General features: G+C 45.6%; 2 protein-coding genes across 10 annotated transcripts in view; both read right to left on the reverse strand.

Annotated features, from left to right (window-relative positions):
- Positions 1-765: 765 nt before the first annotated feature.
- prkag2b (protein kinase, AMP-activated, gamma 2 non-catalytic subunit b) lies at positions 766-15,803 on the reverse strand. 4 transcript variants are annotated; one of them, XM_085931048.1, is made up of 16 exons: positions 15,617-15,803; positions 14,519-14,581; positions 13,353-13,581; positions 8,494-8,711; positions 6,468-6,519; positions 5,502-5,608; positions 4,966-5,047; positions 4,448-4,506; positions 4,330-4,375; positions 4,171-4,225; positions 3,960-4,086; positions 3,469-3,634; positions 3,340-3,377; positions 3,116-3,262; positions 2,935-3,028; positions 766-1,944 (listed from the first exon to the last, which is right to left on the reverse strand). In XM_085931048.1, the coding sequence occupies exons 1-16, from the start codon at positions 15,698-15,700 to the stop codon at positions 1,913-1,915; spliced, it is 1,599 nt and encodes a 532-aa protein (XP_085787174.1). In that variant the 5' UTR covers positions 15,701-15,803; the 3' UTR covers positions 766-1,912. The 4 variants fall into 4 exon arrangements, with proteins under 4 accessions (XP_085787174.1, XP_085787177.1, XP_085787176.1 ...); XM_085931051.1 differs by lacking the exons at positions 13,353-13,581; positions 14,519-14,581; positions 15,617-15,803 and adding exons at positions 10,964-11,093; positions 11,164-11,417; XM_085931050.1 differs by lacking the exons at positions 13,353-13,581; positions 14,519-14,581; positions 15,617-15,803 and adding exons at positions 10,964-11,093; positions 11,150-11,417.
- A 634-nt stretch (positions 15,804-16,437) lies between these two features.
- kmt2cb (lysine (K)-specific methyltransferase 2Cb) overlaps positions 16,438-23,776 on the reverse strand; it is a 37,549-nt gene continuing 30,210 nt past the window's right edge. For 5 of the 6 annotated variants that reach the window (XM_085929352.1, XM_085929350.1, XM_085929349.1 and 2 more), the window contains 17 exons: positions 23,494-23,685; positions 23,207-23,371; positions 23,003-23,132; positions 22,781-22,928; positions 22,516-22,700; positions 22,299-22,435; positions 21,855-22,107; positions 21,615-21,754; positions 21,339-21,443; positions 20,157-21,261; positions 19,929-20,065; positions 19,609-19,751; positions 19,186-19,360; positions 18,960-19,076; positions 18,800-18,873; positions 18,470-18,578; positions 16,438-18,383 (listed from right to left, as the gene is read on the reverse strand). In XM_085929352.1, the coding sequence (XP_085785478.1) occupies positions 18,291-18,383; positions 18,470-18,578; positions 18,800-18,873; positions 18,960-19,076; positions 19,186-19,360; positions 19,609-19,751; positions 19,929-20,065; positions 20,157-21,261; positions 21,339-21,443; positions 21,615-21,754; positions 21,855-22,107; positions 22,299-22,435; positions 22,516-22,700; positions 22,781-22,928; positions 23,003-23,132; positions 23,207-23,371; positions 23,494-23,685 (3,408 nt within the window). In that variant the 3' untranslated portion in view covers positions 16,438-18,290. The remainder of the gene's footprint in view (positions 18,384-18,469; positions 18,579-18,799; positions 18,874-18,959; positions 19,077-19,185; positions 19,361-19,608; positions 19,752-19,928; positions 20,066-20,156; positions 21,262-21,338; positions 21,444-21,614; positions 21,755-21,854; positions 22,108-22,298; positions 22,436-22,515; positions 22,701-22,780; positions 22,929-23,002; positions 23,133-23,206; positions 23,372-23,493; positions 23,686-23,776) is intronic. The other variant, XM_085929348.1, reaches the window with a different exon arrangement.

Consider the following 23,776-nt stretch of genomic DNA (forward strand, 5'->3'; position numbering starts at 1 on the left):
CCCAGCTCTGACTTGGGGAACCACAGGGGAGGATTGGGAGATCAAAGTAGATTGTGTGGAATCACTCGGGTCCACTTCTCTTCCCTCATTTGGAAGTCCATCACATCCACCCTCAGCCGCCCTGGCTCCCTCATTTCCACGGCAAATACTTCCTGCTGAAATGGATATTTTCCCAAGCAGAGATCAAACATGCACAGTAGTGAAATCACACCTGGAAAGATCCAAGCAGGCCAGACAGGTCATTGCCTCTATTGCAATCATGGAATTGGACTGCAAGATTTTAAGTGAGCTACAGCGCCATCGCGTGGCCTGGCAGGGCTCAACATTGTATTCAAATTTAAGATTATGAATAATCTTCCCAGCAAATGATGGCCATAAATTATTCCTAAGGAAGACATAACACTTTCCAAGTAGCATTTAAAAAGTATTTTCAACCTATCACTAGTCCCACATTTAGTTGTGTGACAGGCTCACCTGAAAATGAAACCATTATTCTTTTTACAAAAGAAAATTCTACATACAACACCATATGATGTTTCCCCACCCCCAAATATTAACAATAAAAATTCCAATGCTTGATGACTGAGCTTTTGGAGTCCGCCCAACTAATTCCGCTTGTAATAGTCAAAAGTATTTGGTTAGTTACTCGAAAATGTGCTCATCAATGCTATGACCGTAGATGCTCAACATTCGGCCCGATTATACGTAGTTTTAAGCAAACAAGAATTTTCCCCAAAAGAATAATGCAATGTAAAAACAAACGAGTACATTCAGTGTCTTTTATTTTTCTGCACGCAGAAAAATAGAAAAAAACAAAAGCAAAACCAAAAGAACATTCATACTGCTGTAAGTGTAATTTGTCGTGCTTGCACATTTACAGTACGTGTGAATCCAGCAGCATATTTACAAAAAAAGAAAAATGCAGTCTCTTTTTTATGAGGCGCTCATAAAAAATAAAGCTATCTGTGACACAAACCCAATCCTATATACAGTTCATCGAGGAGTCCATGTCCAGGTGCGGACATTTTCATTTCGCTAGCATCATTTTTTAGAAAGGAGAAAAATATATACTATATAATGCAACTTCAGTCTCTGTCCAATGGCGCGTATTTCTTCTAATAGCAGCCGTCGCTCAACTAAACTGTCACACCGTGCGTTGTCCACTCAATAGAAATGAACCCTTCCCTCAAATAGACGAATCCCTTTTTCCCCACCCAAGAATAAAAAGGTTCATTGGAATTACCTCATGGACGCTACTATGCTGAAAAACATACTTGGAACTCAAAACAGTAGCAACTACCAAAGCACGTTAACAGTCTGTGCGGAGACGCATGCCGTAAACTGCGGTCGTTCCATAACGTTGCTTACCGAGCGGTAAACATTTTTTTTGGTGTGTATATAGATGCCTCCCGCGGGTTTGACCACTCCTTTCAGAAATACTGTAGTTTCCAAATGTCCCGCTTTTTTATGCAAAGTTAAATAAAATGCTCCAAATTTGAAGTGAGTTCATGCTTCTTATTTGCCAAAGCTAACACCGACTGAATTTTATATTCTCAACCCTTTTAAACACTGCTGAAACAAAAATCTGTTTGCATTTGGAATTACAAGAGTGTAATTCTTATTATTGAATTCATTACTTTTGTTTGAACCTCCCACGTGACAATTTCAAACCCGTTTGATGTGGTCCACCAGGCGGCTAGAATAGTGTATTTATATGATGTTTCTATTTCTACAGTATGTACAGAGCATATCAAATGGTAGTCTGATTAGAGCAGTCAACAACTACATTCAACAAGTGCCGTCCTCAGTGCTCACTCCTCTTTGGTTTCTATGTAGCATCAACTTGCTTTTGAACTTTTTTTTGTCATTTATAGCTCTCACCACATCTAGTCTTTAGCTGGTGCTTCCTCTCTCAGTCATTCAGGTTCACGTCCTTGCAGCTGTCTAAGGAGAAGTAAGATAGGACGTTTTGGAGTTAGTTTGTTCAAGTTTATAAAGCACCAAAGTTGTTACAAATGCAAAATAATATATTTACATTTTGGGCTAAACTGTGATATAAGTATTTTTTTTTTTTTTATGAACTGGTATGTATATAAAAAGAAATAAAAATCAAACTTCTATTTAGCCAACGTGGGCTGGGCGACGTGGATGAATTCACACTGAAGCTACATTCCTCCAAGCCACACAGTGCAGCCAAGCAGAGCGCATGTCTTTCCTACACGAACAAGTCAATGTTCAACTTTTGGGGCGAAACAAGCAATAATGGATCCTTCTGTGTCCGTGCCGTCGCCTACCCACAACATGAATCAGGCTTTAGCTGCAGGTTGTTTTTTTTCTGGCAACTTGCACTTTTACTCCACTACTTTCCCTCGAATAAAATATCCACTGTAGTGTATTCTCCAATGTCGACATAATTCACTTAATCATACGTTCTGTTGTATGTTATGCGCATCTTTACAGTTCTGATTAACTTTATAGATGCAGTCCCTTTAAGAGTCCTGGTGACGTTTACCGTTGCCAGCTTTTTCTGTCATGCGCATAGCGATGTTTGTCAGTTAACAAAACACGGCTCACAGAGTTTTTTACGCCTATAAAGCAACTTCTACACCACTTACATTTCCCCGAACCATCTTTGTTATTACAAAATAAAACCCAAAGAAATTTCAGGAACTTGCTCTCTCCCGCCCAAAGAAACAAAACCAATCAAAATTCGAAGCACCGTGCCGACACTACCTACACTACAAACACTGAAGCTTCCAGTAACATGCCTCCACACAGCCAGCTTAAGATGCGGCGTGGTCGCTCGCTTCCTACCTGGGAGCAAGTGAGAGGGCGGGGCAGGGCGGGGTGGGAGAGGAGAGAGCTCGGGGCGGGGTTCGGGTGTTGCGTCCGGGACTGAGAGGACTTGCGCTTAGCTATGCTGAGCGTCGATACCTGCAGGACTGAGCACCAGGGCCTGGAGGATGTCCGACAGGGAGACGATGCCCTCGATGCTGGAACGCTCATCCACCACCACCAACCGATGTACCTGGTTGGCACGGGAGTAGAAAATACACCAAATATACAAGTTTCCAACACATATTCTTTTAAGAACTGGTTAAAAACAAAAACTCACTTCCGCTTTGACAATTCTGTCCACAATGGTCTCCATTGTTTCCATTTTATGGCACTTCATGACGCCTTCGAAGTACTGCGAGCGATGCTTGAGGGCCCGGGTGACCGTGATGTCCAGGTTGTTATAAGTCTTCTCGGCTGCCAGGTTCTGCACACAAGCGAGCTTTTGTGACTCATCAACACATGGGGGCTCAGTCTCCGCCGGCCCAATGATTTTCCACTTACAATGACGTCAAACTTGGAGTAGATGTCCACAACTTTGCCTAGAGGGGGAGAGGGGGTGGACAAAGTAAGCTTTCCAAGACTTTTTTTGGTATGTATGACTCCTAACCAGCTCATGAATATTCCATTGACCTGACTCATCGACCACGGGCAAAGCAGACACTCTCCTCTCTACAAAGATGTTGAGAGCTTTGATGATGGGCGTGTTGGGGTGAATGAAGGCAATATCCTGGTAGGTGCCGATACCCAACTCCCCCAGTGTCTGCTTCATGAAAGCTGGCTTTGGCATTTCACGCATCTGGACGACACGACACGCAGACAAAGTAAAACGTTGGCCACCAGGAGGCAGCAGACGAATGGAAAAAGAATGAAAAATGAGAGTGACTGGTACCAACAACATTGACAAGCAACAGGACAAGAACACGTGATTCAGACAACATAAGACACTTGAAGTTAAATCATGTGCTTGACAAATTGTATTGTGAGCCAGGCCCTCTTTCTGGAGAAAGGGCAAAAATAATTTAAAAAAAATCCCAGACACACTACAACACCTTGTATAAAATAGGGCTTAAATTGGTATATATGGCTTTCCAATCTTTCGTTTGTGATGGTGCTGGACTCACAAATAGCTGAAGGAACTTGAGGATCCTCTTGTGCGTGAGAATGTAAAGTGCGTTCCCGGTGACGGGGTCGATGACAGGCAGGCGGTGAATTTTGTTTTTGATGAGCGTGTACACGGCGTCGAAAAGGCTGTGACACGACAAACACCATGACGTCAACAAATCGGGAAGAACAAAATGAGTGCATCTTGATTCAGAAATCAGAGTGGTGTACCTTGCATCGGGCGATATGTTGACAAGCGGTTTGAACGTTGCTTGAAGATAAACCTCTGTGGGCACAGAAATAAAGAAATCTTGAGTTGAATAAAACACTCTACTGTTACAAAGCCTGAGCGAACATCAGCTTTGGAGCCCATTTAAGGTTGAGTCATACCTCTCCACGTCTCAAGCTTATGTTCTTCCAACTCGTAGATTTGCACCTGGAAGGGAAAGAAAAGTCAATTGAATATAAAACGAAGCCGAGGCGAATCTCAGTCATTAAATGGAGCTACCATTGGTGACTTGTAGTATCTGTGAAGGATGATGATGAAGTCTGTGATTGTCAGCATGCCTGTGATGAGAAAACACGGCGTTAACAAACTCGCCGACTGATGTTAGGTGAGGAGAGAACCGTGTTTAGAGGTTACGGTCCGAGCAGTAAACGCTATCCAGAAAAAAGCCACAACGAGCGAGGCCAATTCACTGTACTGACGTTTCGCTTCGGCAGCATTTTCAACCAGTCCGACTTGCGAGTCAATACGGAAGGAGCCACTCCGCTGCTGAGCTTAATGCTTTGTGGCAGTTTTACTGAACCTAATAATCATGCTGCGCTAGTCATGATCGGCAGCGGCATCATACAAAGTTTCCACGGTGCTCATTCAGCAGCGGCGCCGACAAAGTGAGGTGATGATTATGACAAGAGAAAGGCTAAAACATTGAGCTCTACAAATGTAGCCGCTGTAGACTGGAATGAAACTATCATTTGTATCGACACAAAACTGTAAATTATTGGTGGCTTTTGGGCTCTTACCGACAAAGCTTTGCTTCTCTGTGTCCCAGAGTGGAGCTGCTCGCACGCCGTTTGCAACCAAGGCAAAGAAGGCTTTCTTAACCTGGCGAGTATCATTTGGAATAAAAATATCAGTTTCACATTTTAAATCAGGAGAATGACATTCATGTTTTAAGATGCTAAATGTCTTTTTTGTGTGCGTGTGGCCTCTTTCTCATGAGACGAGGGGGAGCAGAGGAAGTTGCGAGAGGTGAAAGGCAACTTCTGAATTCCCTTTAATCTGCTGGGAGTGATTTCCTCTTCTCTCAGATAAGAGTTTGTAGCCCTTGTCTCTGTGGATTTAGTGGTTGACGATACACACTTCAAAGCGCTGGCAGGCTTACTGTTTAACAGCTTTATGGCGCTCTCATCTCAGTTTCAGCCTCGAGCCAAAAAGGTCAAAAACATGACTTCTATCGCCCGTTTATTATTAACCCAGCAGTGCCAAGAACGAGCACACTCGACATAAGATGGTTAAAGAAGCAGACTTGATAAAGAGACGACAACCCCACACTCACTTGGAGAGCTGTGTCGAACACGACCAGCTTGGAGCTGGTTGGCACAATGTCGTAGCACTTGTGTGATTTCATAAAGCGCATGTAAATATCACTCTCAGGCTCAGCAGCTGTAAGACACACACATGCACGCACGCAAAAAAGGAATAACGTTGAGAACAGGGAGACATTTCATGGGGGAAAACATAATGAGCATTTGGAAACCACACGCGCTTGACAGCCTAAACAACCATTATGGCTCTGGAGCACTCGCTTCCACTTTATTGCGCCCTCCCACTCATCATTAAACTCTGGGAGAGGAGAGCGGGATGAAAAATAGATACTTTCCTACACTTTAAAAGGCTTTGTGTGAACGCTAATAAGATAACCCACTCTCACGTTCTGGTGCATCTTAATATATGAGACAACTATTATAGAAAGGTTTTCATTTTAGTGGGTCAATTCAAACAGTGAAACTGTACAGATTCCTAAACAAACCAGAATACACTATTTTGCTTAATTTCGGCAATGAATACAATTTCGATTCTTTGTATAATATTGCAGTTTCATGAGATGGTGAATTTGGGATACCCTTGTAATCTATCATCAACAATCAATAAAATCACGAATAACTGTAAGTTAAAAATGACTATCTTTCACAGTGCAAAAAAAGATCAGGTTTGTGATTTCTTGTCAAGGAAGTTGTATGTTTTTAAATACCGTTCCGATAATAGTAACCGTATTATTTTTAGCGTGATTTTTTTTTTCATTTGACATCGCAACACGTATCAGTTGTGAATTCGAACCTTCCTTCTGTCTTAACTACACAATGCAACTCCATGTCAACATTTAACACGCGCAAAAAGAGCGCGCCGGGATGGAAAGTGTGTCCAGACGTCCGGAAGTGGCAGCCAGCTAACAGTTGCCCTCATATCAGATACAGTTGCTAATTGTTGCGTACCACCGTTAACGCTTTCACGTTTAACTTACCATCGTCGTCTAGTTCAAGTTTCTCCAACATGCCTTCGAATAAACCAGACACCTAAACGAGACAAAAACAGTAGGTTTGTACCCTGGTGACACCCCCCAAAAAATATTGAAGATGGGCGACGCACAAAAAGAAACTTTGCACTCAAAAAACAATCGCCGTGACGCCTTTTCCCAGAAGCCCCTGCGGCGACAGACGACGACCCCGACGACGTGCGTGCCACAGGCGTTTGGACCCCGAGCCCCCGAACCGCTTGGCTTGGGCTAAATATACGCACACAGACTGAGGCGCGCACACTGTGAGAAGAGCCCCTTCGCTGTGCGGTAGCAACTTCAGGCGGTGCTTTCTCTCAAGAGCACACACCCCCTTGTAGAGCCACAGTGGAACAGTCCCTCTGCACTTGACTCAAGCGGGAAAGGGGAGAGCACCCGCCGCGGGGCTTCCAAACAAACCAGGCGCAGATGAATTAGCCGAGCTTCAGACGCGATGAAGTCGTATTCCAGCACTTGGCAGTCAACAGAGCGGAAGAACTCGCCAGTTATGGTGAGCGAGAAGCCGGAAGCGCCACACCGCGTGTGGACACACCCCTCCGCTGCTCACCATATTAGGAAAGCCATTGTTGCTAGGCAGCGAGAAGCTGGGGATGCCTTGCTGCATCATTGTGTGACATGAGGCGGGGCCGACCGCTGCTGCATTCCATTACACTGGGAAATCTGCACATCAGCACTCTGACTCGGTCAAGTGCAACGGAAAGCCACTCAAAAGACAATCCAATACAAGTTTCCTCATGTAGTGCATTTCACAACAGCTGGAGCTGTAACAAAGCGACAAACTGCCTCTTCACAAACGCATTGTGGCCTTCAGCCTTGTTTTTATGCTGGACTCTGATCACCAGTTACACTTTCGGGTCAGATGTAGTAAACGTAGAGGTGGAAATTTCCTACCGCCCAGCGGTCTCGAATGCATAATAAAACAGAGTTTTAATGGCACATTAGCATTATGTTCTGAGCTATTTCCTTGTGAGAAATGCTCACGGAATTCTCTTTGGGTGCTTAATTTGCAGGCCAATGTGCAAAAAGGGGCACTGCAGCAGCAAGAAAAGATGCAAAACCGCTCAGGGATGCTCGCACTGCAATGGTGACACAGCGCTTCTCTGGCCAAAACACTTCCATAAATCTGCCGCATCCCGGCAAGCGCACAGGCTGCACGGCAAACGTCAGAGGTTTATGAGCCATTAAATTGATTGCTTTGAAAAAAAAAGATATACTGTATAATACATCTACAAGTACATCAGTGGGTGATTTTATCAGGAGATTCTTGAGTGGCCCTTACCCACCACCCCTCAATCACAATCTGCAATCCTTGAGCATTGTTATTAGCAGTAGAAAACACAGGAGATGAAATATCGATCTGCTCTAGCTGTCTCTAAGCGAGCATTCGTTACTGCTTCAGACAATTATTCATTAAATCAACACAGTAACTCCTCACTCACGACAGCACTGCCATGACTCACATGCAAAGAGAGCGGTGGATACTCTTAGTCCACATGAATGCCGTTTGAGCTATGGTTAACATCCCGAGATAATATTTACACCTTGTGCTCAAGCCACACACACACCTTTACACACATGGGCGTGCAAAAGCATCAAACGCATTCTCACAGCTCCCGATAGCCTCGATTGACACAGACACCGAAAAGCATGGTGGCTAATGCTATAGCTAACAAATAGCCAATCTATAATGTTGTATCTTTCATATGCATATGTCACTTGTAGGCTACTCGCGAACACTTCTAAAGCTAACAAAAGCCACTCTGTCTCCACTTCGAGACTCCAAAACTACAATTTCACGTCTGTGTTGTCATAAGGCATAACTCGCATCCACTGATGAGGGGTTAGAGCCTCATTTAGTTATAGATTAGCATTCAAAAGCCCTTTAATGGTCTCGCAGTCCACACTTCTTTAAATAGACAGCGTCTCCCTTTAAAGGCCTTTACAAGATTAGGAACATTTTTTCAGAATGACCTACTTGTTGTGAGGTAGAGTACACCGGCACAGGGCTGGAAGAAGGTTTCGGGGGTTTGGCGAAGGGAAGGCCGAGGCGTTGTCCCGTGTCCAGAGGAGTGGACACGGAGCGCGGACGGCAGCCTTCCCCCAGGCGTTCCGGGCTGGGGCCCCCCTGCTGGGTGAACACAGGCTGGCTGGAGGCCTGAGTCGGGGTGGTGGGCGGTGTGGAGAGTCCAGAGGCTTAAAAAAAATAAATAAAAATAATGCAAGTCATTTCGGTGACACTAACAGTTTGATTTGACAGCTTGGAGGTAGCACTGGAAGGATGTTGTGAATAACATCACATGCTCGAGATGGAATGCACAACTACTGAGATAAAGCCTGGCGTGGCTGCTGACAAACTACGATGAAGTCACTTCCACTTCCAAAAAGAGTACATGGTTATTTTAATACAGACCTGTACTTAAATAAATACATAAACAAGACACCAGGAAAACTGAAGTCATGCCTGATGTGGACACTCAAGGAATTTCTGTGTTTAAAAGTTATACATAGAAAAGTAAAAAAAATAAAATAAAAATCAGGCCTTGAAACACATAATGACACACTGATGACTTTCTTGCACTTTATCCAATACAATTGGTTACGTCAGCCGTAGAGCGAGCGGTTCAAAGTGTCAGTCAGCTGTTGGTGAAGCATCTCCCGCTTTGGGCGTGAGGTGTCAGTCACATGACAGGGCAAGCACCACTTGCTTCTCTCTCATGAGGCGTCACAATCTCACGCCGCGACATGTGACACTGCCGACATATTTGCCGGGCCGGACAATAAGAGACACGCTCTCAATAGCTCATGCAGTCGACGGTTGACTTTTTTTTTTTTTTTATTATCTCGACGGGATCTCAAATGCCCGCCATTCAAAAGTGTTAAAGGGGATATGTTATGCAAGATTGACTTGCATATAAATAGTTGGGTCTCTGAAGTGCCTTAAACTGGCTAGCGGTGGCCATTCATTTACAGGCTGGACGTGGCTCCTGCTTCGTCGGGACTACAATAACACCACAAATAGTTGATGTGAAAAACATCTGAAAAAAAATGTCAAACATAGCCAGATAATGTTATCAAAGCCCTTTGAGACTGCTTGTGATTTAGGGCTATACAAATAAACTTGACTTGACAAGAGAGAATGCACGACCGAGATGAAGCCTGAGCCTCTGACAGACATGAATGAGGTACAAAGGAGGAACTAGTTGGTAAAAGGCACATGGCAGCTCGGATGAAGTTTGACTAAAAGGCGGCTGAAAAACCCAAACATGAAGAGACAACATTGTCTGGATTACTGAGACACAAATTGAGCTGTCCTTGAATGGCCTAGCCAGAGCCCTGACATGAAGATCTGTGGAGAGGTCTGAAAATGGCTGTGCGCTAGTGCTCACACCTAAAGATGTATGCTAAGCATTTGACATGAGAATAAAAAATGATTTAAGTTGTAATTGCAGCCAAAGAAAGTTTATTCATATAGCCCTTAATAAAAAATTAAAAAAACATCTCAAAGGGCTTCACATGCCCACAGTTGAAGGTATGCTAGCTTAAATACTAATGTGTAATGGGAAATGCCAAACACAGGCAGCGCATATAACAATAATTAAAGGCATACATTATTTAGGCAAATATTCTGAACTACTATTTCAAGTCTCTTAGCATTAGCAGAAGTAAAATGTGTTCTTGGATCTTAATCCAGGCCAGAATGAATCCTACTAAAAAGCTCCTTGCTCAGATATGGCGGAAAACTAGCTAAAGGCCTCATGTGTTGCAACGCATAGCAGCGGGCCGCCAGTATCTCTTGACATTTAGTTGGCGTAGAGCGGGCCTCGCTCCCGCCGTTTGGCCTTCCTATTTTAGCCGTGCTGTTGTGGCACATTCCACAGGAGGAGATAACAGCACGACAGGGGCCTTGCTCTCCTCGCCCTGCTAGCAAGCGGGGCGGCGGTGGCGGCGGCTGCGTGCCACCCAGGACACAGGAAGCGGGCGCCCTGTCATAACAGCAGCTTCAAACAAAAATGGCTGCCCTTCTGTTCAGTTTTGGCTAGACATGACGGAACAGAACACGCCGTAGTTCATCACTTGGCCCTCATAGAAGTCACAAGTCCAGCGAGACGCTTTGAGGTGAGCTGTCAGCATGTCGCACCGTGTAAACTAACAGAGCCAGATATGGTTATGTTACTTTCAAGAGGCCCACCCGTGCTCTGCTCAGAGATCGATGAAGGTTCTTCCCTAAAAACAATTACAAGGAGCCGTGTTAAGATGATCCCAGACATTGGAGTGAAAGGCACCGCAGCAGGACATCTTTGGACTATGGAGCATTTTTGTAGGACACACAGAGACAAAATATCTTTTTGACTCAGCTACGAGGATTTTGGAATCTTCAATGAATCTAAGACGCATGTGGTTGGATGTACTAGATTGACCAGATAGGTAGAAAATGCACACGTTACCCGCCAGGCAGGACGCTTCCGACTGCTGCCTCCCTGCCAGCGCATCTTGCTCCTTGCGTTTCTTGCTCCTCCTCAAGCTGCCAAACCTCTTCATGGAGCACGGCGGCGGGTCGCGGGCTCGACGCTGAACCTGGCCGTGACCATCCGCATTACGACCGAGCCGCACAAAAAACGACACTAGCTCACCTTCCCTTCCTTACAAGCTGTCGGTCCTTTAGAGGAGGCAACTTTTCCTTTCACTTAGATGCACACCGAGCTGCTAATCTTAAGGTAAAAGCAGCAAAGCCCCTGCAAAGATTCTTCTTGCATGTCCAGCTGTATAGATTCCGCAATCCATGACAAGTAGTTGAGCTGTAATTTATGCAAGCAAAACTTGTCCTTCCCAGTGATGTGTCCGCCTCCCGGGGGAACCCTCCCACCTATCAGCCGCATCAGAGTCGTAAATTGTCAGGTGCAGCTGTGGGTGGGTGGCGTCTCTTTTAATATAGCACCCATGAGAAAAAAAAAAAAAAAAAAAGGAGGCCAGCCTGCCGGGCCAAACGGCAGCGATTGGTGGGCGTCCGTGCCCCCTCCTTCCACTGCACCTCCCACCTCAACGAGAGTAAACTCAGCCAAGCTGCTTCTGAAAAATCTCCTGAAGATGAATAATCAAACGTGTTGCTGGCTGTGAGACGCCACCGCTGCTGCTGATGATGATGATGCAGACATTTGTGCTGTCTATGACATTTGCTTTTTTTTTTTTGGGTGTGGAGACCTTTAAAAGGTCTCGTCAGGTGACAGAAAGGGGGTGGGGACATCCAGTGGCCAGTCATCTACTCCATTAGGAGCAGCTGATTAATGATGTTAGCTATGACTTGACTATGATGTACTCGGACTACTTTTGATTTAAATCTATACTTATATATTTTACACAATGGCTGATGAAAGCCCAAGGAGGGAACACACAAACGCCATCCATAAAGGTCAGACAGAGATGAGATTGGGACAAATTGACACGCTTGAGTTCGGTTCATTTTTGGAAAGTCCGAGAAATGTGCAGATCCTTTATTTACTGACAACATGCGTCACACTATAGCAACATAGAGCGAGAAAGAGGAGGGGAGGGAAGGAGAGAGCAGGAGCTTCTAGGAGAGCCTACTCACTTCCAGATAAGGCCATGCACAGAAAGACCAACTGTTGGCTTCAGACTGAAAAAGGCCAAGAGGATCATATTTGGTTGTGCTACCATCGTCTATAATCATAAGTCAGAGCACCTAAATAATATTAGATGAAACTAACCGTGGCAACACAAGCTGATGAAACAAATTAAGTTTACAGCGCACCCTTGTGGCCAATGCAAGAATTCTACAAGCAGTAGGGAATAAAACAAAATATGAGGAAAGAATAACTTTGTTTTAGTACGGGGACCCTATTGTGATTTTTCTATCGACACAAAAGCATGAGGAGAACATGAAAACGCAACACAACAACAAGATTTGAACCCAGAACCCCAGAACTGTGGTGCATGTCACTAACCACTACCCTATCTTTTCTGGGAAGCAGTTATGGCTGTCATTGTCACTTTCATTGTCAATACTTTTTGCCCATTTAGCGTGAACAAAAACATTTTCCGGTTCGGCCGTACTAAGTTTGCGATTCCGGTCAGGCCCTCAGAGGAAACAGTGGTCGCTGATGAGCCCAAAACATGTGAGTCATCACTGCGTAGTTTAACGCTTGATATTTCGAGCAGTACTCTCGCTCCCCCCCCCGTGCATTTATATAACTGTGCAAACCAGTGCTTGGCGACGTCTTGTGGTCACTCCAATTCACACTTTGAAAGAACCACATTGTCATTAGATCACTAATGTGCTCCAACAATTTAGCCCTGCTATCATGGACTGAAAAAAAAAAAAAGGAAAAAGAAATACCAAAGCACAAAAGCAAATGTTTCCTTTTTCCCTGTTGACAGAGGAAGCGTTTCACACTGCACAAGCAATCACTTGCCTGGCGCACCTCAAGACTGCTCTCACAAAACAAAGCAGTGGAAAGTTCACTGCGAGGGAAACGTGCCTTTTACTTCCTTGTTGACATTTTGCTGCAGGTCAATCATGCAGCATGTACATCAGGATTTGGAGATATTGTCTGTTTTTGTTCTTGACTTTGGCCTAGAAAGAGTTGTGCAATAGGAATAATACTTGTCCATTGTAATCCGCCGACATTAGCATGAGACGGAGCCACCTCTCAAATGTGAGTCATTTCAACCAGAATGGATGTTAATTGTAGTCTAATTGGATAATTTGACCAAAGAAGGCCACAGACCTTTTCCTGAGACGCCTGGCAACGTTTTGCTTTGCCGTGATGGATTTGAGACAAAATCGTCACAATAGCAAAATTGAGTTTTCGGGCTTACCTCTGCGGGCTCTGGAGAATATCTTGATGCTTCCGGGGCTGCTGCCGGATGATGAACGAAAAATGCCACTGAAGCTGAGTCGGCGCGGGGATTTGACCGGGGACGTCTGATAACAGGAAGAAGGGAAGACGTTCTTTGGGGAACCCGAGTTGGATTTCCCCGGACACGGCACCGGGCTGCTAGCGAGCTCTCCCATGGCAGGCCCGGCTGAACGGATGCAACGCTCCCCCTGCCAAACCATTAGGATGCACTTTTACCACGGCTTGGGAATTGCAAGCAGACTTAGAGAAGATCTGTTATGAAACACCAAAAGCTGTTCTTTCTAAATGCAGTCCGGCACTTCCTTCTTTTCACAAATACGCAACGCTGACCGCTTTACACAAGCGCACATGCATGGGAGTGTAAACAATAGCTCGTGTATCATCGTTTATTCAATTAAGTGCTAAGCTAGGAGGGAGGACGCTAGCACGAGCTTGTGCTGTTGTTTAGCCTTGGAGGCAATCTGTGCGCCTCTATTAGAGGAAATACAGAAATAGCAACTTTCGATTCAACGGAATCTGGATAGCTTCTGCTGCCTTGGAAATAATTACGTGTAAAATAGTCAAAGTACTCATGTGGTCCCAAGTGAGACAGAGTTTTTTTTGTCTGGTAGTCCAACAAGGCCTGACAGGGCGACAATTGCTCAAGGCGGCCTCATTCAAACGTTCATTTCCCCTTTTTTTGGAAAGCAATCCTGGGCTAAATCAAAAAGAGAAGGAGAACACGCCTATCTCCGACACTCACTCGGTGCTATTGCGCAAGAAATAGACACAAGGCGTGACTGGCGTGAACCGTAACAGGAATTCAGCAATAAGGCGGCCGAATAGACGAATAGTAAGCGGGCCAGATAGGATGACGAGGCAAATCAATAGCTTGGCGTCAGAATTGCTCTTTCAGCTCTTTTCTTCATTTACTTTGCCTTGAAATATTTTCCTTCTAAACCTGTTTATTTGTTTTCAATGTACATTCGATTAATAATTCTTAATACGCTATTTTAGTTCTTTTGCGTCAAATGTGAAAGAAAAATGGAAGTATGAATGTGAAGGGACTTCCTGCCCAGAAACAACAAATGCCCATACAAATTGCTACAGATCAAAATAATACAGAAATGGAAGGAAATTATTTACCGTGTTTGGGCTTCGAGGTGAGCAACCCTTTTCCAACTGGGGAGAAGCAAACGGCGAGAAGTCCTGCATGGAAGCAGAGATACATAAAGTCCATGAGGAGAGATAGTGGAAGGCCAGGTGCATCAGTTTTGCATTTCTGTGTAAACATCAACGCATTTGACCATGACTCAGGCAAATGCTCATACCAAACATCCAACTTGACATTCCACAGGAGTGCAGCAGAAGAAAGTCATCATCAAATCATCATCATCAGACTCAACATTGTGCTCCAAAAATAAAGTTGAGTTATTTCCATCAGAGAGTAGATCTTCAAGTTGCTGCAATTAAGCTGAAGTGTGGCGCCATTAGCCAATTAGATGGCTTTCTGCCATCAGGAACATGTCTAAAGTCCACTCTACAGTGATACAGATGGAGTTCAAAAGTCTGGTGGTCAGAAGACGTGGGAAAACAAAAGCGACAACACAATACACGCTTATTAATGATAACTGACCATAAATTTCAGTAAATAACATTAGAGACAGGAGTTTGAAATGACACTTTGAGGAGACATTATTTTTGTTGGAAGAGTGGCCAGGAGCTTCTCAATACTGACAGTTTCATTCCAAATAATCATCTTTATGAAAGGAAGGTTTTGTTGTTCTGTTTTAAACAATACAATTATTTGATCTCATTTCAGTCAGGGACGAGGAACGTTCGGCCAAAGGAAGTTAGCACAATAATACACGATATATAAAGTACATATAAAAACACAGTTTAAATTTAAAGCAGGTGTACAACATGGACAGGTCAACAGCCATTTTTTGGTAGAAGATAAAGACAACAAAATCACTCTAACATTCAAACCTATTTTGATGAGTTAAGTCACTTAACGCACTCAACCCCTTGCATTAAATAACAGGCGTACCTAATAAAGTGACCGCTGTCTGTAAATAAACCACAATGAAAGATTCAAGGCTGCCATTCAATGCAGTGATGTAGAAACGTTGAGGTTTTACATGGAAGGCTGTCACTCAAAGCGAGCGTCGCGTGCACTCGTGCTGTCCATTAATTAGCGGATGCCCTATTTTACAGCAGCCAAAGTACACTTGAGCGACTTACGGCCACATTAATGCGCAGACTTCTCCTCCTCTTGGGTAGCTTCTTGGAGCCTCCCTTGTTTGATTCCATCAATGTGCTCCCCATTTTTTTGGGACTAAAAGCCAGCCGCCGAATAAAGGGCTGAATCACGACTATGAAACATCAACAAACCTCCTCGAGGTGGAATTGGTAAACAGCAGAGTGACGGTAGGCTTGCTGCTGCTGCTTCATCAGGAAGTAGGCTGGGCCCAAGGCGGAGGCAGGGCACAAGTCGACCAATGGCTTTCGACCGCCGCTCGTTGATAGGCATTACGGTAATTCCTCTGTGGAGGAAAATCAAAACACGGTACGTACTGTATGTTGAAGAATTTTTGATTAAAAAATTGCATTCTTCGTAAAAACATACAAGAATAATGTAAATCTTACCTTTTCAGAATCACCAACATACACGGCCCAATGATCGGTAACGGGATTTGACCAGGTTTCACCAGCAGATGTCACTAAAAACCCCTAAACGGACTAAAAATGAATGAAATGCATGAAAATTTAAGTAATAAACAAATCTATGGTTAAAACAGCCTACTCTATGTACCACAGAAGTTTAAACCAGGCTTTAATAAGTCATTTCAAATCAGACCTTATTTACCTTATTGGAGGGTTGACATTCATGATCTGACCTTGCAGTGTTCTTCACAAGAACCTTGAAGATGTTTTTTCCTTTTCAGATAATGAGGCGCCAGTGAAGACGCAATATTAGTAAGAATATGTATATATTTTTGCAAGCCGCTCAAGGACAGCGATAGTTATACTCTTGGGACAAAATGCACACGCACACAATATGCTAACATGTAAAATAGTTTATTTTTGTAAATGTTTCTAAATTCAATTCCACAAACTCCATACTCTGTACACGCCAAAAGGCATTTTCAAAAACAAACAGCGCAAAAAAAGTGTTGGGGGGGGATAAAAAGAAACAAAAAACGTGACTACTTTACATGACTGAGAAAATGTAGCACAAACACACTGGCAGGATGATGTATCATACAAGAGAAGAAAAAAAAATATTCAAGAAACAATTTTGTTACAACCATTCATTGAGAAAATATATACAATTGAGTCTTCGGAAAGTTAAAAAAATACATGCCATATACATTACAAGTTCTAAGACTGTCTCCAAAATTTTACTTGAAATTGTGCACGCAAAAAAACGTTTCCATTTTCTACGCATGTGACATGTGACTGTGTCAGTATAAGAAATAGTTCTGATTAAAGACAATGCCATTTCTATCCAAAAGCGAGAAGCGACGGTGGCTAAAGTTCCCCGGCAATTCTTTCTGTCACAAACACACACACGCACGCACGCACACGCACGCACACACACATACTCTGGTTTGTCAAAGTTGTCGTCGTCGTCGTCATCATCAGACACTTGCACCTTATTTTAAAAGCAACATAAAAACAACAAATACACATCGGTGTTCCTATTTGTGTTAAAAAGTTGTCCTTTTTAGGGTTTGAAAACCTAATTCACAGTTTATTTATAATCAAACCTGATTCGTGGCTAACAGACAACAGTCGCCATTTGGAGAGTTGATATTTTTCATTCTGCGACTGATCATTTAGCAACAAAAATAGCTTCTTTTTTTTGTTTTTTTTCAATGTTTGAGTGGTTAACGTGTGTGTAAGTCACAAAACACTACAGCTACAATACCTTACTTTTACAACAAAAATACTTTGTGAATTATTGTGGTTATATTACAAATTCTGTACAGAATATTCATAATATATACTCTCAAACAGAAATAACGTTTGATCTTAAATAAATTTCATGGACAAACAAAACAGGAAGAAGAAGGGAGATTTCTTTTTCTTCAAACAAAAAAAAAAAACACCTAACATCAATCGAGAAGGTTAAGGTAGTATTTGGTCGGTTATTCCTATATTTTTTCTTTATGTACATTTATACAAGAAAAGTAACAGCATGTCTTCTTCTAACTTCACAAACATATCTGGCCTTCTTCAACTCGTCATCACGTAGAGAATCAAACTCATTCACTCAGTCATAATAAATACAAAATTCCACACAAATCACATGACGGAGACCTATGATAAAACTGACTCATGGAATCAAGTATTTTTAAAGTTGTGTGTGTGTCCATTTTTTTTTGTGATTTTTTGTTTTTTTTTAGTGCAAGTTAATATTCCCTTCGCAGTATTCATTGCTGTACATTCCTCATTCAGTGATGTCTACATTTAGTCGTACTCGCAGTACGACACACAATCGCACACACAAACAAACACACACACACACACACACACACACACACACACACACACACACACACAAAAAGGGCCTGCCCTTAGTAAGCAATAAGGCCGCACCCTGCACAGTGCTTTCTCATTCGTTGGTGTATTCCACACCCCGCGGAAGCCGCACACAGACAGACAGACAGACAGACAGACAGACAGACAGACAGACAGACAGACAGACAGACGGAGGCGTCGCAACACGACGGCCTCGCACATATGGCACACGTCGCATCCTGCTACTTGTGTTTCATTCACCTCCATCCAACTCGGACGCCTTTTGCTCCTTCACAAAACCACTTCAGTGTGAAACGGAGACTTTTCGGCATCCGCAGGCAAGAAGCAGGGAATGTTTTTTTTTTTAAAATGTCATCATTGCCACCTTTGCTCAGTAGATCCACTTCCGGCACTCGGGAGCGCCACAGTGGCAGGCCACCTTGTGCTGACTGGCGACGGGGTCGAACTGGTGCTCGAAACACAGCTGGAAAATGAGAGAGCAGACCCGTGAGCCACGATAGCATTAAGATAAAATAAAACGAGGAGAAACGAGACAAAAAGATCATCCACCTCCTCTCCCCTTTCAATCCGGCGGATGCAGCTGATGATAATTTTGTAACCCCTTTCAAATGTTACCACCTCGGCGACGCAGTTTGGAGCACAAGAGTGGTTAATGTACCTGTTAAAAAAAAAAAAAAAAAAAAAGCGAGAGGAAAAACGTCAACACGGAAGCCGGTAGCCCGAGGCAAGCCGCCCACATGTGTTCAAGGTCAGGGGTCAGGAGCGCGCTGAGACTAAACGATAAAACCCAAAGGCAACGACATTGCGCTCACTTTCTGCATAGTAAATGATACATCGAGTGCTCCGTTAAAGGAAGCCAAAAAAACAAATGTGCCGTACCTGGCGAGTCCTCCCGATCTGGTTGCATCGACAACGTGCTCGCTATCGATACGGAACATAAAGACGGGTCGATTCTGAAAAGCGGATGGGTAAAAATCATGGGTCATATTTTTTTTCCTGGAAATGCCTGCAGTTGACTGAGAGTGAAATGGATGTTTACCTGAGATCTATAGAGCCTGTCCTTCCTGATGGCGACCTCGTTCCGAAGGACGGTTCCATTGTACTCAATCACCATTGTTTGTTTTTCCATGTCTCGAGCGGCAAACAGCCCGAGACCCTGCCGATGTAGATTGCGCGACATTTGCGTTTGTATTCATTCCATAATACGGACTCCATTCGATGACAAAAAGCCAAATGGAAAAGGAAACGTGGGGGACAAAACTCACTTGGATGCGGGAGCGGGCCAGGTAGACGTTGGCTCTCCACTCGCTCTTCATCCAACGGTATTGTGAAGATCTCGGGTGCACTACCGGTGGCTTGCTGTGAGAGGCGCTACCTTCTCCCTGGGCTACATTTTGGTTGGACCTGGCGCTGCCGCCCGACACAGCCTGCGCCTGCGGCCTTTCAAGGATGGGATTGTCATTCATAAATTAATAAAAAATATGAAATACACAGGGTTCCTTTGTAGGACGCTATCAAGGGTAAGAAGGGTCGACTATTTTGAGCAGCGGTGGATGGAGCAGATAAATCTGTGGTCGCGCCACGCGGCTCAACAAGGCGTGATTAGGACTACTGCATCAGTGACGGACGCCAGATAGACAGCTGAAGTTAGTTTCGCAATATAACGGCCCCCCATCCGCAAGTCTTACCTGATGACCAGCGAGGTGCGAGGAGAGCCGGTTCTCGGCTGGGCCCTGGCACTGCCCGCGGGATTGAACACGAGAGGCAGCTCCATGAGAGGGTTGCGTCCGTAACGGAACGAGTATCTGTCACAAGCCTCAACTCCGGGGAGCTGGAATTGAGATTGAAACATTAGACTCGATGTTACAGGCGTCAAACTCGAGGCCACGCCGGCAGGCCGGCGTCGTCTTGTATGAAATCAAATGGTGCGTGGCGCTTAGTTCAAATCGATTGAAGTGCGTTTGTCAGCATACAGATTGGGAGTGACAATGTAGGCGCTTCTACAAACCGATTCAGTGATCTTGGCAACAGCGGACGCCGTGAGCCCAAACAGGTCCTCCCCTTTGAGGTAAACTGGGAAAAGCTTCAGAGTACCAGATTCAGCTCTTTTCTCCGCAACCGGACCCAGAACCTTATCCCACACTCCTGATAAGAGAGAGATCAGAACAGGAGAATGTCAGGACCAAACAGGATCAGCGTAGCTCCGATCAACCTTGGAGGAATTTCGAGAACAAACCTTTAGCAGAGGAGTCCGTCAGGACCAGATCTTGGTAGCCCTGTTCAATGACTCTGATGGTAAACTCGGGTTGTCCGTCTTTTTCCTCGACGGAACAAAGGTAGCGGCAACGGCGGTTGCCGTGGCGCATGCTCCAGTATATGCGGCAAGCCTCGTAGCCGACCGGAAAGATGGCGCTGGCGGAGTGGAAGGCGGCCATTTGTGCGGGAGTGAGTTGGCCGATGGCGTGCAGCACCAGGCTTCCTATTCGAAAAGTGTAGCCCAACTCGGGGCGCCGCACGGCCGCGGCCATCTGCCGCACTTCGTCCCTTTGGACGTAAACGCGGCGAAAGACGGCGAAGCAGCGCAGTTCGTGCTCCAGGGCGTGTCCGGCCGTGCCCCGCGGCCTGTGGGCGTGGCACAGCATGGTCTTGTCCTTGAAGAAGGTGCAGTGGGCTTGCAGGGCACAGGTGAAATGGTAGACATTGGTACAGCGCAAGCGGTGGCAGCCGCTGGTGGCGCCCGTCTGCTGGCAGTAGACGCAGCGCACCGTCTGGCCCCGACGCAGCGCCAGCTCCACGTTGATGAGGGCGCCGGCTTGCGTCTCGTACACCTCGGTGGACCACAGGGCGCAGTTGAGGTGCACCCAGGCGTCCAGGTCGAGATTGAGCAGGCGAGCGGGGCCGTCGGTGATTCCGTCTCCAAACTGGTGGCAGAAACAGCAGCGCCGGTGGTCCCGCAGTGAAACGGGAGGCCGCAGGGAGGCGCCCAGTTCCTTCAAGAGCTCATCGATCTTATCTTCGTCCGGGAGTTGAGAGGTTCCCCGGGGCACCACCACCTGGACGCTCCACTTCCTCCATCGGAGACCCTTGGCTCTCTTCACCTGATGCCAGGTCTCCTGGGACCTCGGGCGAGCCTTCAGCTTCACCGTCACTTTGATGGCGTCCGATCTGGCCGTCTCGCCAGCCAAGGGGAAGGGGATTGGAGGGGTGGATGGGGGAGAGGGTTTAGGCTCAAGCTGGGCTAGGCAATGGACGTCCATTGAAGACATGTTGTTGTTGTACTGGTGCTGAGCTTTCGACAAGATCTCCGTCTGACCCGAGGCGATGAGATGGCTCAGTGATTCCTGGGGGGGGGGACAAAAAAACGAAAGGGCGATGATTGACTGCATCTGTCGTACACTCAAAACGTGTCCTTGCAAACCTTTGATTCTACGGACGACCTGGACTGCAGTGGTGAGGAGCAGTAGAGAAGGAAGCAGTTCTGACTGCAGAAAACCAGCCCGTCTTTAAAACGGCCTGCGGATTCCTAATGAGAGAATTTAGAAATTGTGAACCATTGCGCTCAGATCATGTTTAAAGTAAAAAGAGCCTTTAAGTGGTAAAATACACATGTTGGTGCACCACAAGTCTTTCAAGACTCAAAAAAAGATTTGAGTCCAGATAGACATTATAGCAAGAGCAAATAACAGTGAAGTACCTTGATGTGAGAGGGGAGATCTTTGATGGATTTCTGCACTCCATTTCCTAGGACCACTACTTTACAGTTGCAGCACCACTGAGGTTTACATCCGGGGCTGCCGGGAAATCTCTGGTCAGGTCCTCGAGCTAGGGCAGAGCCTAAAACAAAAGCAAAAAATAAATAAATATAAGATAGGCCCCATATTTGGGGCTCTCAAAAAGCAATGTGGCCTGCTTTTGGGGTAAATCATTTGCTCACCTGGGCTGTTGGGATGGAAGCGGAAATGATGCGCCTGCTGTTGCATCATGGCAGGCCTGATCATCTGGCCCGGGCGACCGTGAAGGCCTCCGGCGTCTGCCTGCCCGTGAAAAAGCACGGAAGGGCGAAGGTCCCCGCGTGGGTACGTGAGCATCGATACGGGCCCTCGGTCCGGGGTGCTGCTGACCTCGTAGCTGCTGGGGATCTTCACACAGAGCAGCTGGGAAATGGCGGCCACCACTCCGGTGATGTTCTAACGTAAGGGGGTAAAAAAAAATCACCAATGAATTCAACAACAGAAAAAGAAAGCGACAAAAGTAAACACAGGAAAACTAAAACAGAATTTGGGGTGTTTTTTCTTTTTAACTCGTCACAAAAAAAAAACAAGCGAAGCACCGCATCGGCCAATTCGAGTCCACTTTGACTGAATTGAAGCGGTCTTACCTCGGCTGCACCTGGTCTCAATGTGATGGCGACTGAAACCAGTCCTGATTTGGAATTGTTGGACACGGGACCAAACGGGGGTCCGAAGAAGGCTCCCGAAGGCTCAGTCTTAATATCTTGCAATTTGACCTCTGATCCTAAATAGGGCAAATGTACAATTAACGTGGATTAAAAATGATTTAAAAAAAAAAGAACGGTAATCTGGGTGCAGCCATACCTTTCCCTTTGGGCGCAGGAAGCAGGGGGAGCACAGGGGAGACGCATGGAGATGGGGGCTCTTGCTTCACCAACGAGAGGTCGGGATAGCGACTGATTTCCATGCCAACCACGCTCTCAGGGGACGAGGATGGAACAAAACTGTCAGGTGTGTCCCTTTCCTTACAAATCTCCTGTCCTTTGTTACTTTGACGGGGGGGAAGAAAAATACGAGTCAAACTCTTGCAGTCGTTCGTGTATGGAAACCGAAAAGTATTTTCAGATACCTCAGTTCCTCCTGGTTGTTGTGGGGAGGGGTCGGGAGGGATGCGGGAACGTCCACCGTTTTGGGTCCCTGAGCAATGGCCCGAGCGAGTAGATCTTCCTCAGCCCTGAACGGGACATGGAGCGGCTTCGGAACGAGGCCTTTGGACACTGCGGACGGAAGAGCGTGAGGTCATACTCCGAGCATTCTCTTAAGTCGAGAAAGCCAGACTTGAGTATTTTACCCATGGCTGCTGCTTTGTTGGCCAGCTCTTCGGTCGTAGCGAAGCCATTGATCATTTTCTGTCGATTGACAGGTGGCGGCGTGGGGGGTAGCGATGCCGGAGGTGTCGGCGGATTGCTCAGGTTACTCTGCTTTAGGAAACAGTCGAGTCCCGCTCAGTCGGTGCGTTGACGGGAAGAGTGACATAAATGTGAGGAGAGCTCACCTTGTAGGCCAGCTGGGAGTAATAGTCAGAGACGCCATCCAGCGAGGCGCTGCCAAAAGTGCCCGACAGGAGGTTCTCCCCATTGAGCGGACCGCTGCCGTAGGGAGCAAAGTGGGCAAAGTTGACCCCGATCAGAGGCTCCATGAGGGGCAGCAGAGAGAGCTGCTGTGGAAATACACAAGCAAGTGAATTAAACCACTTAGTATGTAAAAAAATTAATTAAAAAAAAATCACAGTGCTTAGCACAATCAAACCATATCTTCATCTTCTTGACCATATCGTCTTACCTGTTTGATTTGGTTCATGACTGTGTCAGGGCCGGAGTGCATCAGCGTCCTCTCATCCCCTTCCTTCTTCCTCTTCTTGTAGCGAGAGGGAGGTTTCTCTCCTCCTTTTGGGTTCCTTCTATTCCTTCCTTTCTTCTTCTCCTGTTCATTGAAGATCGGCCCTTGAAAGTCCAGAGGGCCATCGGAGTAGGCCTGAGGAGGCAAAAGATGCCGCAGAGTGCAAACGTTCATATTCTTTTGTGACTTCAACGTATACTTTAGCTTTAGTGAGTCATTCAGGAAC

Source organism: Syngnathus leptorhynchus, chromosome 14 (genome assembly GCF_054491065.1).
Source record: "Syngnathus leptorhynchus isolate UIUO chromosome 14, UIUO_Slep, whole genome shotgun sequence".
Taxonomy (NCBI): domain Eukaryota; kingdom Metazoa; phylum Chordata; class Actinopteri; order Syngnathiformes; family Syngnathidae; genus Syngnathus; species Syngnathus leptorhynchus.

Excerpts from the sequence above, each read along its gene's own strand:
- prkag2b (XM_085931048.1), bottom strand. The coding sequence starts at position 15,700 with ATGGGGAGCACATTGATGGAATCAAACAAGGGAGGCTCCAAGAAGCTA. Across the intron at positions 14,582-15,616 it reads GTCTGCGCATTAATGTGGCC|GACTTCTCGCCGTTTGCTTC; the intron begins GTAAGTCGCTCA and ends GCTTCCATGCAG. Across the intron at positions 4,507-4,965 it reads AGAGAAGCAAAGCTTTGTCG|GCATGCTGACAATCACAGAC; the intron begins GTAAGAGCCCAA and ends TTCTCATCACAG.